We start from the raw sequence: 15,276 nt of genomic DNA, 5'->3' as shown, positions 1-15,276 counted from the left end.
AAAAATCTTTTATCTTACTCTTTATTTTTATTTTAAATTACTTTTAATTTTATTTTTCAAAGATTTATTTATTTGAGAGAGACTGTGAGAGAGAGTGAGCACCATCAGGAGGAGGGGCAGATAGGGAAAAAGAATCCCTGCCCAGCAGGAACTCCATTCTGGGATTCCATCCTGGGACTCTGGGACAATGACCTGAACTGAAGGCAGATGCCCAACTGAGCCACCCAGGTGCCCTTATTAAATCTCTAAAAGCTTGCTGAGGGGCTTTTAAAGGTGGTTCAGTCAGTTGAACATTTGAATCTTGGTTTTGGCTCAGGTCATGATCTCAGGGTCTTAGGATCAAACCCAGCTATGGGCTTCACGTTCTGTGGGGAGTCTGCTTCTCTCCTCTCCCTCTGCCCTTCTCCAACTTGTGCTCTTGTGCTCTCTCTCCAGAGGGAAAGAAAATTAAAAGTTTGCTGAATGTCAAATTCTACGCTTCCGTATCTTGACCAAAGTGTACTTTTGAGAACATTTATGTTGAAAGATTCTATTAAAAATAACTTTTTAGCAGGCATCATCGTATTGTACATTTAGAGAGATTCCTAAATTTAGGTTACTTTACAATTGTTCATCTTGGTCCTGTGTATTTCCATAACGTGTCAAATTTAGATGCACCTGTTCAACTATTTACCAAAAGAGCTTCAAGTTAGCAATAAAGCTTGTAATGCAAAAAATCATTTATCATTTTGGGACTTGTGCAGCTGTTCACAAACTACTTAAGCTATGTTCTTTATCTTTATCTTGTCAAAACTTCTTAATGGAAACAAGGCTAGGAGTTTAATTTCCTGCTGTTCACTAGTACATCACCTCACCCCCTTTTTTGTTTTATGTATGTAATTTTTGTTCTTTCTCCTCTCCAATATTTGATATATAATAGATGTGTGTGTATAAATAACACATCTGCAGGATAAATCACTGCAATAAAAACACTTTATTTTTTGGCATAGTGAAAATAACATTGATATTATAGATTTTATGGTGGATAAGAGTTCTTCCGAGATTGGTGAGGGTATTAATAATGAAATTGTCAAAGTGTAATAAATAACCATATAGAATTCTGATAGTTGAGTGTAAAGTTTAGTAGATTTACTGACAGAGGGCATTTCTGAGAATTTGGGAAATCCTATGATATCTCTTGTGTGAATTTATGGAGTACTCGTTCATGAGTAAGATTAAAGGTTATCTGATATCTTTTCTGATCTATAGCTAACACTTATCACAGGAGATATATAATTGAATACCTACTGTGTTTAGGGTGTTACTAGTACTTATAGTAGGGTTTATATATAGGCTTATATATAGTGTTTTTCTTTCTTGTTTAGAACATACCTTCACTTAAGTGATGGTTTTATGTTTTAAAACTACTAAGAATAGGGTGCCTGGGTGGCTCAGTCATTAAGCATCTGCCTTTGGCTGGGGTCATGATCCTAGGGTCCTGGGACCCAGCAAAGCATCGAAGCAGGAAGCCTACTTCTTCCTCTCCCACTCCCCCACTTGTGTTACCATTCTCTCTCTCTCTCGCTGTCAGTTAAATAAATAAATAAAATCTTAAAAACCCTACTCAGAATATGTAGTATGTTTATGCAATAGTCTGTTTTTTCTCATTATGACAATTATTTTACTATTTTTTATTTTGTTGTGATAAAAATAAAAACAATGGTTATTATAGAAAATGTTCCAACTACAGACAAAAAGAATCAGGAAAAAAAGATACTCAAAATCCAATCATCCAGTCTACCATTGGCAGCATTCCCAAGTATGGAGTACTCTAGGATTCTTCTCCAGTGTCCCTGAAATCTTGTCTGTGTCTTTTGATGTGGTGACTGCTTTCATTTACTCAAGTAAAGGCTCATCTTAGACAATGAGAGTTATTTCTTACAGCTTTGTTTATGTGCTTTTGTTTTATGATAAAAGTCAGGCAACTTCTCTGGTTTTCTGATACTTCAGTTTTTTGTAAGCCCTTTCAGAGGTCTGGCCTGTATTATTAGTTTGGGATTTGTAGAGATCCAGTGTTTTTTATTGGTTCACAAGGTAGACCTATTTCTTCAATAATTAAAATGGTTTTAAGTTTATTAGATTGGAAGTCGGTCTGTTTAAGAGAATACTAAAATTATTGTGTTCTGTTAGTCACCATACACAATTTAAAAATAAGAAAAAATAAAGGAAAAAAGAACACTAAAATTAGAAAATCTTGAGAAATGCTTAGGTTTTTTTTAAACCCAATTTATATTAGAATAATAGAATTTCAGAGTTGGGAAAAAATTTATAAGGGTTAAGTGCTTTAAAGCTTTTGAACCAGCTATATTTAGGATTATTTATTTTTATATAGCAGTTTTGTAGGTGAATTTAGTGCTGAGCTGGTCTGAGATGGTTGATAGGGTAGTCTTCCTGATATGGGGGCAAATTGAGGAATTGTTATTATTAAAAATTATATACCCTAGTTTAAATTAAACAAGAAATGTAGGGAGATGATTAGATTTTATTTAATGCAACTTGGTTGACTGGTCTCATATTATTTGGAGCCATTTGAAATAGAGAAATCTATTGTAGCAATTTTAGTGTAGACATTTCCCCTCACTCATCTTAAATGCTCTGTTCTCTTCCTTAGGGTATGGTCTACCAGATGATATTGTGATAGAAAAGAGGGGCAAAGGAGATACTTTTGTGGATTGTACAGGTGTAGATATTAAAATCTCAGGCATAAAATTTATCCAGCATGATGCTGTAGAAGGAATCTTGAGTAAGTATCTGAATATTTCCTGTATTATTTTGTTCCAGGTTTTAAAATAAAACTTTACTTTTTCTAGAAGATGCAGTTTAACAAACCACTTTTGAGTATGTAAAAGGCTGATTAATTATTTATGTACATAACATGATGACTTAGGAAGTTACTCTCAAGTAAAAAATAGTTCAGCCTATTCTTAAAAATTTGTTAGTTTAATATTGATTTCCTTGTGATCTTTTTTTTTCCCCCTTTTAAACATTCCAATATTGTGGTCTGTGTTCTTTGTATTCGATTTAGCCCTAGACTCAGTGCAGTTCTATTCACATTGTGCTGGTACTGGTTTTCTAGAATCTTAAGTTGGGTCTCCTTTTCTTTTCCCTTCCAAGATACTCATGAAAGTTACTTTCTGATACTTTTTTTGGTAGTGAAAAGTGCTTTTTAACTTGATTTTGCATTTCTGAGATCAATCATTTTTAAGAATGTTGCTTTTAAATTTTAGTCATTATTTTATAAAATATGAGTTCGTAATTCTAGTATCAAAGTTTAAATGGTAGCTAGAGAAATATTTAGACCACCTCATGTCACCTCTAGACCATTTCTAATATTGGAAAACACACATTACTTAAAGCATTTGACTGCATGTTTTCATCCTAGTCATTCACCGTGGTAAGACCACGTTGGAAAATTGTGTGCTGCAGTGTGAAACCACAGGAGTCACAGTGCGAACATCAGCAGAATTTTTAATGAAGAACTCGGATTTATATGGTGCCAAGGTAGGATTGGGGAAGCAGTTTAGGTTTAAGTTCTAAATATGTCAACAAAATGTGGGACCAAGATGTAAATGCATACTCCCGTTCTCTTTCTTCAGAGGTTCAGACAGTTTTAGGTATTAAATCAGCCAGGTTCAGTTGTATAAGGAAGAAAAATAGGAAATCCCAGTTATTCTGTGCTAACAGAATTTTAGACCCTTCACATTTGTTAACTTTATAAATGATTTTATAGCAATTGAAGTTTAGTTGCTTTTGCTTTTTATTTTATTTATTTTTTATTTTTTTAAAGATTTTATTTATTTATTTGACAGACAGAGATCACAAGTAGGCAGACAGGCAGGCAGAGGGAGGGAGAGGAGGAAGCAGGCTCCCTGTAGAGCAGAGAGCCTGATGCAGCACTCGATCCCAGGACCCTGAGATCATGACCTGAGCTGAAGGCAGTGGCTTAACCCACTGAGCCACTCAGGCGCCCTGCTTTTGCTTTTTTTAATCAGACTTTTTATTTTGAGAGAATTGCTGAGATAAAATGTTGTAAGAAGTAATACAGAGAAATCCCTGCATTGTATTCTGTTTCTACTATTGCTTCTTGGCCTTTTGACTATGATCAGGTATATTCTGTTATTTTAACATCTTGCAAAACTGTAGTACAGTCGCACAGCAGGATAACGTCTATTCAGTCAAGTGGAGTATTCCCATCACTCTAAGGATCCTGCATATTACCTTTTGGGACTGGCATCCACTTGCTTCTCCTTTAGACTTCTTTAATCATTCTCTTCTCCATTTCTATTATTTCACCATTTCAAGAATGTTATGTAACTGTAAATCATGACCTTCTGGGATTGGCTTTTTTCACTCAGTACAATTCTCTGGAACTTGATCCAAGTTGTAGGTACCAATTGTTTATTCTTTTTTTTTTTTATTGCTGAGTAGTATTCCATCATATGGTTCTTTTTTTTTTTTTTTAAGATTTTATCCATTGATGACAAAGATCACAACTAGGCAGAGAGACAGGCAGAGAGAGAGAGAAGGGGAAGCAGGCTCCCCGCTGAGCAGAGAGCCTGATGCGGGGCTCGATTCCCAGGACCTCGAGATCATGACCTGAGCTGAAGGCAGAGGCTTAACCCACTGAGCCACCCAGGCACTCCCCAGCATATGGTTCTTGCAGTTTATTTAACTGTTCACCTGTTGAAGGGTATCTGGGTTGTTTCCAGGTTTTGGCTATTGTAAATAAAGCTGCAGTAAACATTTGCATACAGGTTACTATGTGAATACTTTATTTCTCTGGAGTAAATGCCCAGGAGTGCAGTTGTAGGACACATGGTAGCTGCATGTTTACTTTTTTTTTTTAAAGACATGGCCAGACTTTTCCTGAGTACTTATATCATTTTACATTCCCATCAGTGATGTTTGGGTGATACAGTTGCTCCATATCCTCACCATCATTTGGTATTTTTAGCCATTCTGATAAGTGTATGGTTTTTAAATTTTATTTAATTTTATTTATTTTTTAAAGATTTAATTTAGTTGACAGAGAGAATGAATGAGCACAAGTGGGCAGAGCAGCAGGCAGAGGGAGAAGGAGAAGCAGGCTCTCTGCTGAGCAGGGAGCCCGATGTGGGGCTCAATCCCAGCACCTTGGGATTGTGACCTGAGCTGAGGGCAGCCGCTTAACCAACTGAGCCACCCAGGCGCCCTTATAGGTGTACGGTTTTAATTTGCATTTACCTAGTGGTTAGTTATGTGAAACATTTTTTCATATGCTTACTTGCCATCCTTCTCTTCAGTGAAATGTCTGTTTGTGACTTCTTCCCACTTTCTTTTTTTTTTTTTTTCTTCCCACTTTCTAACTGGATTGTTTGTTCTTTTTAACTGGAGTTTTGAGAGGTCTTTTTTTTTTTATTTTAAAGATTTTAGTTATTTATTTGACAGAGAGAAATCACAAGTAGGCAAAGAGGCAGGCAGAGAGGAGAGGGGGAAGCAGGCTCCCCGATGAGTAGAGAGGCCAACGCAGGGCTCGATCCCTGGACCCTGGGATCACAACCTGAGCCAAAAGCAGAGGCTTTAACCCACTGAGCTACCCAGTGCCCAGAGAGTTCTTTTTATATTAGATACTAGTACTCTAATGGGTATTTGGATTGCAGATTTTTTTTTTTTTGAGAGAGAGAGAAAGAACATGCACACACATCTGTGAATAGGCAGGGCGGGAGGGGCAGAAGGAGAGGGAGAGAATCTCAAGTCCAGCCATGGCACCATGTCCAGCTCAGAACCCTACTTGGGGCTTGATGCCATGGCCCTCAGATCATGACCTAAGCCAAAATCAAGGGTTGAATGCTTATCCAACTAAGCCACCCAGGTAGGTACCCCTGTAGATTTTTATGCTAGTCTATAGCTTGTCTTTTCATTTTCTTCACATGGGCTTTTATAGAGCAAAGTCTTAAATTTTGATGAAGCATAAGATATCACTTTTTCCATTTATGGCTAGTGCTTTTGGTGTTAAGTGTAAGAACTCTTTGCCCAGCCTTAGATCTCAAAGATTTTCTCTTATTTTTTCTCCTAAAAATTTTATAGTTTACATTTTACACTTAAGGTCATGATCCATTTTTGAGTAAATTTTGGTATAAATGTGAGTTTTAGGTTAAGATTTATTTATTTGCCCATAGATGTCCAATTGTAACCACATCATTTCTTGAAAAGGTTGTCCTTCCTCCAATAAATCGGTTTGCACCTTTGTCAAAAATCATCTGGGAAATTTGTGTGGGCTCATTTTTGTGGTCCCTGTTCTGTTCTGCTGATCTGTGTAGTTGTCCCTCCACCAATACCTGCTATTGTAAAGTCTTAAAATCTGATTGAGTCATTCCTCCCACTTTGTCTTTTCCAAAATTGTTTCAGGTATTTTAGTTGCTTTGGATTTCAGTGAAAGTTTTAGAAAAAAGATTTTTTTAAAAAAGACTTTATTTATTTATTTGACAGACAGAGGTCACAAGTAGGCAGAGAGAGAGGAGGAAGCAGGCTCCCCACTGAGCAGAGATCCCAACGCAGGGCTCAATCCCAGGATCCTGGAATCATGACCTGAGCTGAAGGCAGAGGCTTTAACCTTTAACCCACTGAGCCAGCCAGGTGCCCTGAAAGTTTTAGAAAAATATTGTCTCTATCTAAAAAAAAAAATCTAGGGCGCCTGGGTGGCTCAGTGGGTTAAGCCGCTGCCTTCGGCTCAGGTCATGATCTCAGGATCCTGGGATTGAGTCCCGCATCAGGCTCTCTGCTCAGCAGGGAGCCTGCTTCCTCCTCTCTCTCTCTGCCTCTCTGCCTTCTTGTGATCTCTCTCTGTCAAATAAATAAATAAAATCTTAAAAAAAAAAAATCTAGCTGCGATTGTGATATGAATTCTAATAAACCTCTGTATCAATTTGGGTAGGATGGACATCTTTTTTTATGTTTAAAATTTCCACCAGCATTTCCATAATTTTCAGTATACAAGTCTTGTATGTGTTTTGTTAGATTTATATGTAAATAGTTATATTTTTTTTGGTGATTGTGAATCATCTCATGTTTTTAATTTCAATTCCACGTGTTCATTTCTATATAGAAATATAATTGACTTGTCTTATATCCTGTGACCTTCCTGACTTTTCTTAGTCCTAGGTTTGTTTTTGTAGATTCCTTGGGATTTTCAACGTAGACATCTGCAAATAGAGACAGTTTTATTTCTTCCTTTCTAATATGTATGGTTTTGTTTCCTTTTTTTGCTTTATGGCACTGACTAGAACTTCTAGCACTATGTTGAATAAGAGTGGTCAGGGTGGATATCCTTACCTTGTTCTTGATATTAGGGAGAATGTATTCAATATTACACCAATAAGTATAAGGGTAACAGTAGGCTTTTTGTAGATATTCTTTTTTTTTTTTTTTTTTTTAAGATTTTTTTCATTAGAGAGAGAGATAGACAACACAAGCACTGGGAGAGGTAGAAGGAGAGGGAGAAGCAGACTCCTTGCTGAGCTGGGAGCCCAACATGGGACTTGATCACAGAACCCTGAGATACTGACCCAAGCCAAAGGCAGACGCTTAACTGACTGAGCCACCCAGGTGCTCTGTAGATATTCTTTATCAAGTTGAAGAAGTTCTCTGTTTCTGTTTTGTAAGAATTTATATAATGAATGTATATTGACATTTGTCAGATGCTTTTTCTGCATTATTTCATATGATTACATGATATTTCTTTTTGGATGAAAGAAAACGGTGGATTACATTGATTTTTCAAATTTTGAGCCAGTTTTGCATCCCTAGGATAAACACAACTTAGTCATAGTGTGTATTTTTTTTATATATTGGTGTATTATATTTGCTAATATTTTGTGAGGAGTTTTTACATCTGTATTCATGAGGGATATTGAAGTTTTCTTTATTTGCACTTTGTCAAGTTTTGGTATCAGGATATTAGCTTCATAAAACAAATTTGGCACTAGCTTGCATTAATTCTTTAAATGTTTGGTAGATTTTTCCAGTGAAACCATCTGGACCTGAAGATTTCTTTTTTTTTTTTTTTTTTTTTTTTAAAGATTTTATTTATTTATTTGTCAGAGAGAGCGAGCGAGATTGAGCACAGGCAGACAGAGTGGAAGGCAGAGTCAGAGGGAGAAGCAGGCTCCCTGCGGAGCAAGGAGCCGGATGTGGGACTCGATCCCAGGACGCTGGGATCATGACCTGAGCCGAAGGCAGCTGCTTAACCAACTGAGCCACCCAGGCGTCCCGTGGACCTGAAGATTTCTTTATTGCAGTTTTAAAATTATGAATTCAGTTTCCTTAGTAGTTAGAGGGCTGTTAAAATGACCTATTTTGTATGAGGCAAAGTAACAGATATGTTCATGGGTTACAGGGCTCCTATGAGTGGGCATCAGGTCAGTGGGTGAAGGGCTTTCCTGTTTGGTGGCAGTGGCGGCAGTGGCTGCTGGTGTAACAGGTATTATATGTACCACCTCCCACCCAGCCCATTAGGCCTCACACCAGCCTGGGGAGGCAGGTGACAGCTCTTCCGTTAAGTTGTCAAATTAACATATTTCGAGTTGTTTGTAGTATTCCTTTAATCTTTTGATTTCTGCAGGGTCAGTGCTGCTATCTCAATTCATTCTTGATATTGGTAGTTTGTTATGGTCCCACAGGTCCCTAAGGCTCTATTCACTTTTCCTTTTCCGTGCATTTTCTCTCTGTTGTTCAGATTGGGTAATTTCTGTTGTTCTATCTTCCCAGTTCACTGATTCTTTGCTCTGTCTTTTCCTTTCTGCCAGGGAAGCTCCCATCCGTGGAGCTTTTAATTTCAGTTATTTTTGAGTTCTGGAAATTTCCATTTGGTCCTTTATATCTTCTGTTTATTTGATGAGGCTTTCTATTTCTTTTCTTTTTTTTTTTTTTAAAGGTTAGTTTTTTTTTGTTTGTTTGTTTTTAAGATTTTATTTATTTATCAGAGAGAGAGGCGGGGAGAGAGCAAGCACAGGCAGACAGAATGGCAGGCAGAGGCAGAGGGAGAAGTAGGCTCCCTGCCGAGCAAGGAGCCCGATGTGGGACTCGATCCCAAGATGCTGGGATCATGACCTGAGCCGAAGGCAGCTGCTTAACCAACTGAGCCACCCAGGCGTCCCTGAGGCTTTCTATTTCTGTATGTGCCTTTCATTTTTCATTTGTTTTAAGTATGTTCATAATTGCTCATTAAGCATTTTTTAGCATGGCTGCTTTAAAATCATTGTCAGCTGATTCTAACATCTCTGGACATCTTGGTTTTGGCATCTATTGACCATCTTACTCAGTTTGACATCTTCTTAACTTTTGGTATGGCAAGTGATTTTTAGTTGAAACCTGGACATCTTATACTGTATTATGAGAACCTGGATCTTCTGTTTTAGCTTTGGACACTATAGGAAGGGGTGGAGTGGAGGTTAGTGCCTTGTTACTGCCAGGTGGAGGAACGTGTAAGTCCAGGTTCTCCATTTAGCCTCACTGATACCCAGTTTGAATGCGGGAGCTGATACTGCTGGGAGGGGGTGGAAATTCTGGTTTCTCACATGGTGTCCGCTGACACTGTGCCCCACAGCAGTAACCTTGTTATCACTGGGCAATGGTGGAAGTCCAGACTTTCTACATGGTGTGCTCTGATATCACTCTAGTGGGGAGGGGGAGCGGCACTTTGTTACTGTTGGATGGCAGTGTGTAGTCTCCACTGATGCTGGTAGGGCCTTGTTACTGGCTGGTGGGATGCAAATCCTGGCTTCTTGCTTGGCCTTCTCTGACACCAAACATTGGGAGAGTTGGGGTGCCAGCAGGCACCAGCTTTGAGAAGGTGGAAGTCTATTCTCTCCTCTTGGCATTTGCCAGCATGCATGGGGCTGGGCCACTGTTTTTACCTGTGCTGTTTGGCTGGCATATTGCTTTAACTGTCTGAAAGTTTTCTGTCTGTCTAGGCTGCCTGGTCCTTTGGCTGGAGAGAGCAAGCTTTTCAGGGGGCTTTTCTGGTCTGAGTCTGGTGTTAATGGATTGCCAACTTCTTCATCCTCAAGTTTGGGGAAGAAAGCCCAATTTGCAGATCTTTTACCTACTAGAGAATTAGACTGGTGTGAAGTGGGCCATGTGGGCATATATGTTCTTGTATCTCCAAAGGAGGAATTAATAATAAATGTTTTCTCTTGGCATATATTACTCTTAGAAAAATAACTCAATATACATGCAATAGATGCATTATAAATGGTTAATAGCAACACTTCTTCATGTCTGATATTGTGTATGAAATTATTCCAAAAAATTATTTCTTAAATAACTATAGAAGAGGTTTGAATAAATGATTTTTACTTCCCAAAGTGCTTAGTATAACTTCAGGAAATAAATTCTTCCTGTTACTATTAACTTCTTAATTGGTACCATGTGGTCCCAAGGGACAGTGTGAAAGAACTGGGCCATGCATGGATCTTTCTGGTTACTTTGTATAAATGAGACTCTTGAATTAGCTGCTAATTTTAATGTGTGTAGTAGTGGAGTCCATTAATTGTTTAGCTCATAGAAGTGATTTTTAAGTTACATTGGGATATTTTAAAACTGATGTGTTTTTAAAAATATCGGGTCTTTTTTCTAACCTTACATTACAATATTTTACTAGACTCATACTGTTCTCCAACTAATTGACTATCTCAGAGAGGATGTTCACGTTAAATAAGTGCAAAATTGTTGAATAATTTGTTCTTTTTCTTTGGCAGAATCAGAAAACTGACTTGTCCAGAATGAAAGGGAGTGGGACAGTAATCAGGTGTTGATAATCTTAGCCAGTGTTTTGTGTGTGTTTCTGTGTATGGTTTTTGAAAGTGATAAATGATAGACAACTTTCTGGAAATGGAACAAATGGAAATGTTGATTAGAAATATCTAATAAGCTTTCTGTAAAACACTTTATATTTACACCATGTTCAGTTTTAAGAAGTGATTGTGATAAACCTTCTCTTGTAGTCCTGCCTTTAAAAAACCGATTGTGATACCTTAAAATGTAACTTGTAGGGTGCTGGTATAGAAATATATCCTGGAAGTAAGTGCACCTTGAGTGACAATGAAATCCATCACTGCAAGGAAGGGATACTCATTAAGGTGAGTGTACCTGCTAAAACACCCTCTTTCTAAAGAGCTGGAATGGTTTCATTTAAGAAATAATTATGTTTCATTAAATTCCCATGTTGAGTTCTATTGTTTTCCGTTTTTGAAAAGCACAAACAGTATATATATCTTAATAATTATCTTGATGTGGCTAGGTGGTTACTGAGAGTCTTTTGTGAGAATACTTTGATGTCTATAGATCTGTAGAAATGACAGAAGAATGCTGTGTCACTCAGACCTCACAGGCTGTGTTACCACTTATTAATAAGTGTAGCTTTCGCCTTTATTTTTAGAATAGCTCAAAAAAAGTGAGAAGATTTTTAAAATCAGGTGTGTTGAATATGACAGTTCCTTAAAACATTTGTTTTCAATATCACAGGACTTCTTAGATGAGCATTATGACATTCCCAAAATATCCATGGTGAATAATGTCATACATAATAATGAAGGTTATGGTGTTGTCTTGGTGAAACCTACAATCTTCTCTGACCTGCAGGAAAATGTCCAAGATGAAACTGAAGGTATGCTATACTTAGTGATTTTTTAAAATAAAACCAGATCTAGTTTATTTTATTTCAGCACTAAACTTTGATTGAGGATCTTAGTCTTCTTCTCCTCCTTAACAAAGATAACTTGCATATGCTTGGACATGGAGATAGAGAAGCTTAGGGGAGCCGTTACATTATAGACTTTCAGGGTGAAGAAACTTTCAAGGTCAACTAGTTCACCTATTCATTCAAAACCCTGGTGTGTGGTTTCTTTGGTTGCCCAGTTCCCTTATCATGCTTGGCTTTCTGTACATTTCTAGAATAAAGCTGGGCACATGACAGCAGCAGTAGCTCCCGCCGGCATTTGTTAATGATGGAGGTAGAGAGGCGCGTGTGCCAGCTTGAAGCCTGCATTTCCTGGAGGGGATCATGGAGTTTATCTCTATTTTTTTATTGGCAGAATAATGCCTCCCTGTCAACTGTTTTTCTTGGCAACAAAGCTGAGCTAATTCAGTAGGAAATTCATGACTTTCAAGCCATGACCCAGATTACTATGAAATCTCAGTCAGAAGGATTAAGCACTGGCATGGGGGGAGGAAAGTAGTCCTTGTCAGCCTTTAGGACCCACTCCAGTTCTCGGTGAGTTCTTTTTCTTCCCACAGTTCTGCGGGTCAGAAGTCCAGGTGGGCTTGGGTGCATTAGGTACTTAGGGTCTCACAAGGGTGAAATTGAGGTGAATGGGCTTTTATCTGAGAGCTCTGGGGGGAAGATCTGCTTCTGAGCTCATTCATATCGTTGGCAGAATCCATTTCCTCGAGGTTGTAGGAGTGAGGTCTCCATTTTTTTCTACTGGCCGGGGATTGTTCCCAGCTTCTATGGAGGCTGCTCTCAGGTGCTTGCCCAATAACCTCTCTGTCTCAGCAACCTTCCTTAAGAGACTCTCCCTCAAAGCAAATTTTGCTCGTGCTTCAAATCTCCCTCAGGTTTTGAATTTCTTCCTGCTTTCCTCTTCTTCATCTAGCCGGAGAAAACCCTCCTTTTAGAGTCCATATGGTTAGGTTAGGGACACCTGAATTACCATCTTAAAATCAGCTGATTAGTAACCTTAATTACATTTGCAAAACCATTTTGCCATTTAACAATCATGAGAGTAACACTGGGGTTTGGACATCAGGACATCTAGAATTCTGCTTCTCAATAAATGCTGAAGATGCTGGCGTTAGCTGTTGGAGTGGGAGTTCCTTTAGGAAGAGTGGCACTGTCTTACTAATCTTTGCATTTGGCTCCTAACACCATGCATTGTGGGTGGTAAATACCCAGACAAGGTCTGTTGAGTGAATGAGAGTCTAGGATATAAAGAGAAAAGAATTCAAAATTGGTAGTCCTGTATGAGAGTCAGAAAGCCTTGGTACAAAGGGTAAGACAGCTGTTCATTGAGATACTTATGGCAAAGAGCTTATAGAATCCAGTTGGATGATAGCAGGAATCCTTGGCAGAAAAAAACTTGAAAGCTCTAATAGAATGCAGAAATATATATATATATATATATGTATATATATATATATATATTTTATTGTGTTCTTTTGTACATTTAACTTTATTTGTTACAATCTGTTTGTTTCTTCAGAAGATAGAGCACTTAAAATTCCGACAAGTGAGGAGGCAGGCACAGCGGAAAGGGTGGATCTAGAAGAGCTGATTCAGTGTGCAACTGGCAAAATGGAGCTTTATGCAAGATCCAGCCTTTCTGAGCAAGTCGAAGGCAACTGTGAAATTGTAAATGAACTAGTTGCTGCCTCCACACAGAAGGGCCAGATGAAGAAGAAGAGGTTGAGTGAACTGGGGATCACGCAAGCTGATGACAACTTAATGTCACAGGAGATGTTTGTTTCAATTGTGGGGAACCAGTTCAAGTGGAATGGGAAAGGGAGTTTTGGCACATTTCTTTTCTGACCACCATGATGTAAATAGATAGCAAAATATTGGATTTTGTACATGCTGCCCCGAAAATCACTGCTGCTATCATAGTTTGCTTCATGTCTATATTTTATATTTGATAAATTTGATTGGGTTTGAATGAAATGTACATCTATTTCTATCTGCAGGTGTTGCACATGAAATATTCCCTCTATATAAGGAGGGTCATGAAAACATATAATATAGAAAATACTTAAAGATTTATTATCTAGAAAGTCTTGCTTTCAAACACATCATTCTGTCATATTATTAAGCCTATCAGTAACTTTCTAGTGTAAATATACTTTTTAACCTAGCACTTCAAAGATGAGGAAGAAAGTCAGGGGATGCAAGATGAGTGCCCAGAAATGCAGTAAGTGTCAAATGTGCAGTGTTCTTACACTTGTCTTTTTTTCCAAATTATAGCAAGTCTGATTTCCATGCCGCATTTGCATAATACTTGTCTTAAAATAAAAGCTTTTATGATTGGGATGTTATCTGCATAATCAGACTTATTATTGAGAATCTGAGTGGGATGCATTTTTATGTTGAACTGTGTAATCATCAAAACAGTAATAGATAGCATGGCAGGTTTGAAACATAGGAGATGTGTTATTCAGAGCCAATGCGTATGTAGAGCATTTTCACTGTTGCTGAATATGAATGATTAAAAAGAAGGTGTTTTTCTTTTGCCATAACAGTATTCTGATCAAATTTCTAATGTCTTACACACAGTGATTACTTTTACAATCTATATCAGCTCTGTGTTCTTGAGTTCTGTGTTCTTGAATGTTGTATTGTAAAACACAGCTTTTGAAAAATATTTATATTTTTAAAAAGTATATGGGACATTAATATGATTACTTATTAAAATTAAAATGATGAAATAATAAATTAAATGTTGTTGTATTTTTCCAGAAGCTTTTTGGTCCATAGTGCTATGTAGCATATGTGGTCCTTTGGAATGCACACAAATTTTTTTTTTTAATCTTTTTAGTGTTTCAGGAGTATTAAATTTTTCTTCAGTATGGTTATTTCTTATATTTATATACATTATTTTTATTTTTCAGATGCTACTAAATGTGGAAGAATTTATGTTGGGTATTTTGTTTGATCATTGAAACGCATTTTTCTTTTACTCTTTTTAAATCCTGTTGCAGAGGTAATGCTAATTATTTCTGCATCAACTTGAGTCAAATACTGATTTAAAAACCACTTATTCAACTTTAAAAAAGAATCAGATTGGTTTTCCATTCAAATTTCCACGTTATCTTGGAGTTTAGATTTCATATATTGTAACTTGCTGGAATGTCAAGAGAATGACAAGTAGCAAGATAAGTGAAGTTAATACTTTCTTTATTCCTTTTTATAACATGATAGTTTTTAGATTTCATTTCTATTTTAGTTAAATCTAAACTTACATTTTTTTTTTTAAGATTTTATTTATTTATTTGCCAGAGACAGAGGGAGAGAGAGCGAGCTAGCACAGGCAGACAAAGAGGCAGGCAGAGGCAGAGGGAGAAGCAGGCTCCCTGCCGAGCAAGGAGCCCGATGTGGGACTCTTGATCCCAGGACCCTGGGATCATGACCTGAGCCGAAGGCAGCTGCTTAACCAACTGAGCTACCCAGGCGTCCCTAAACTTACATTTTTATTCACATGATAAGTTATT

General features: G+C 37.5%; 1 protein-coding gene across 2 annotated transcripts in view; it reads left to right on the top strand.

The window, feature by feature from the left end:
- The window catches only part of SHCBP1 (SHC binding and spindle associated 1), a 29,686-nt gene extending 15,192 nt beyond the window's left edge, over window positions 1–14,494 (top strand). For both annotated transcript variants that reach the window (XM_004744101.2, XM_004744102.2), the window contains exons 9-13: window positions 2,651–2,782; window positions 3,422–3,540; window positions 11,070–11,156; window positions 11,542–11,683; window positions 13,278–14,494. In XM_004744101.2, coding sequence (XP_004744158.1) covers window positions 2,651–2,782; window positions 3,422–3,540; window positions 11,070–11,156; window positions 11,542–11,683; window positions 13,278–13,603 — 806 coding nt within the window. In that variant the 3' untranslated portion in view covers window positions 13,604–14,494. The remainder of the gene's footprint in view (window positions 1–2,650; window positions 2,783–3,421; window positions 3,541–11,069; window positions 11,157–11,541; window positions 11,684–13,277) is intronic.
- Window positions 14,495–15,276: the final 782 nt, after the last annotated feature.

Source organism: Mustela putorius, unplaced genomic scaffold, assembly GCF_011764305.1.
Source record: "Mustela putorius furo isolate JIRA1106 unplaced genomic scaffold, ASM1176430v1.1 tig00000174_pilon_pilon_pilon, whole genome shotgun sequence".
NCBI lineage: Eukaryota > Metazoa > Chordata > Mammalia > Carnivora > Mustelidae > Mustela > Mustela putorius.
Note: the sequence above shows the minus strand (reverse complement) of the source record. Positions and strands in the feature narration are given on the sequence as shown.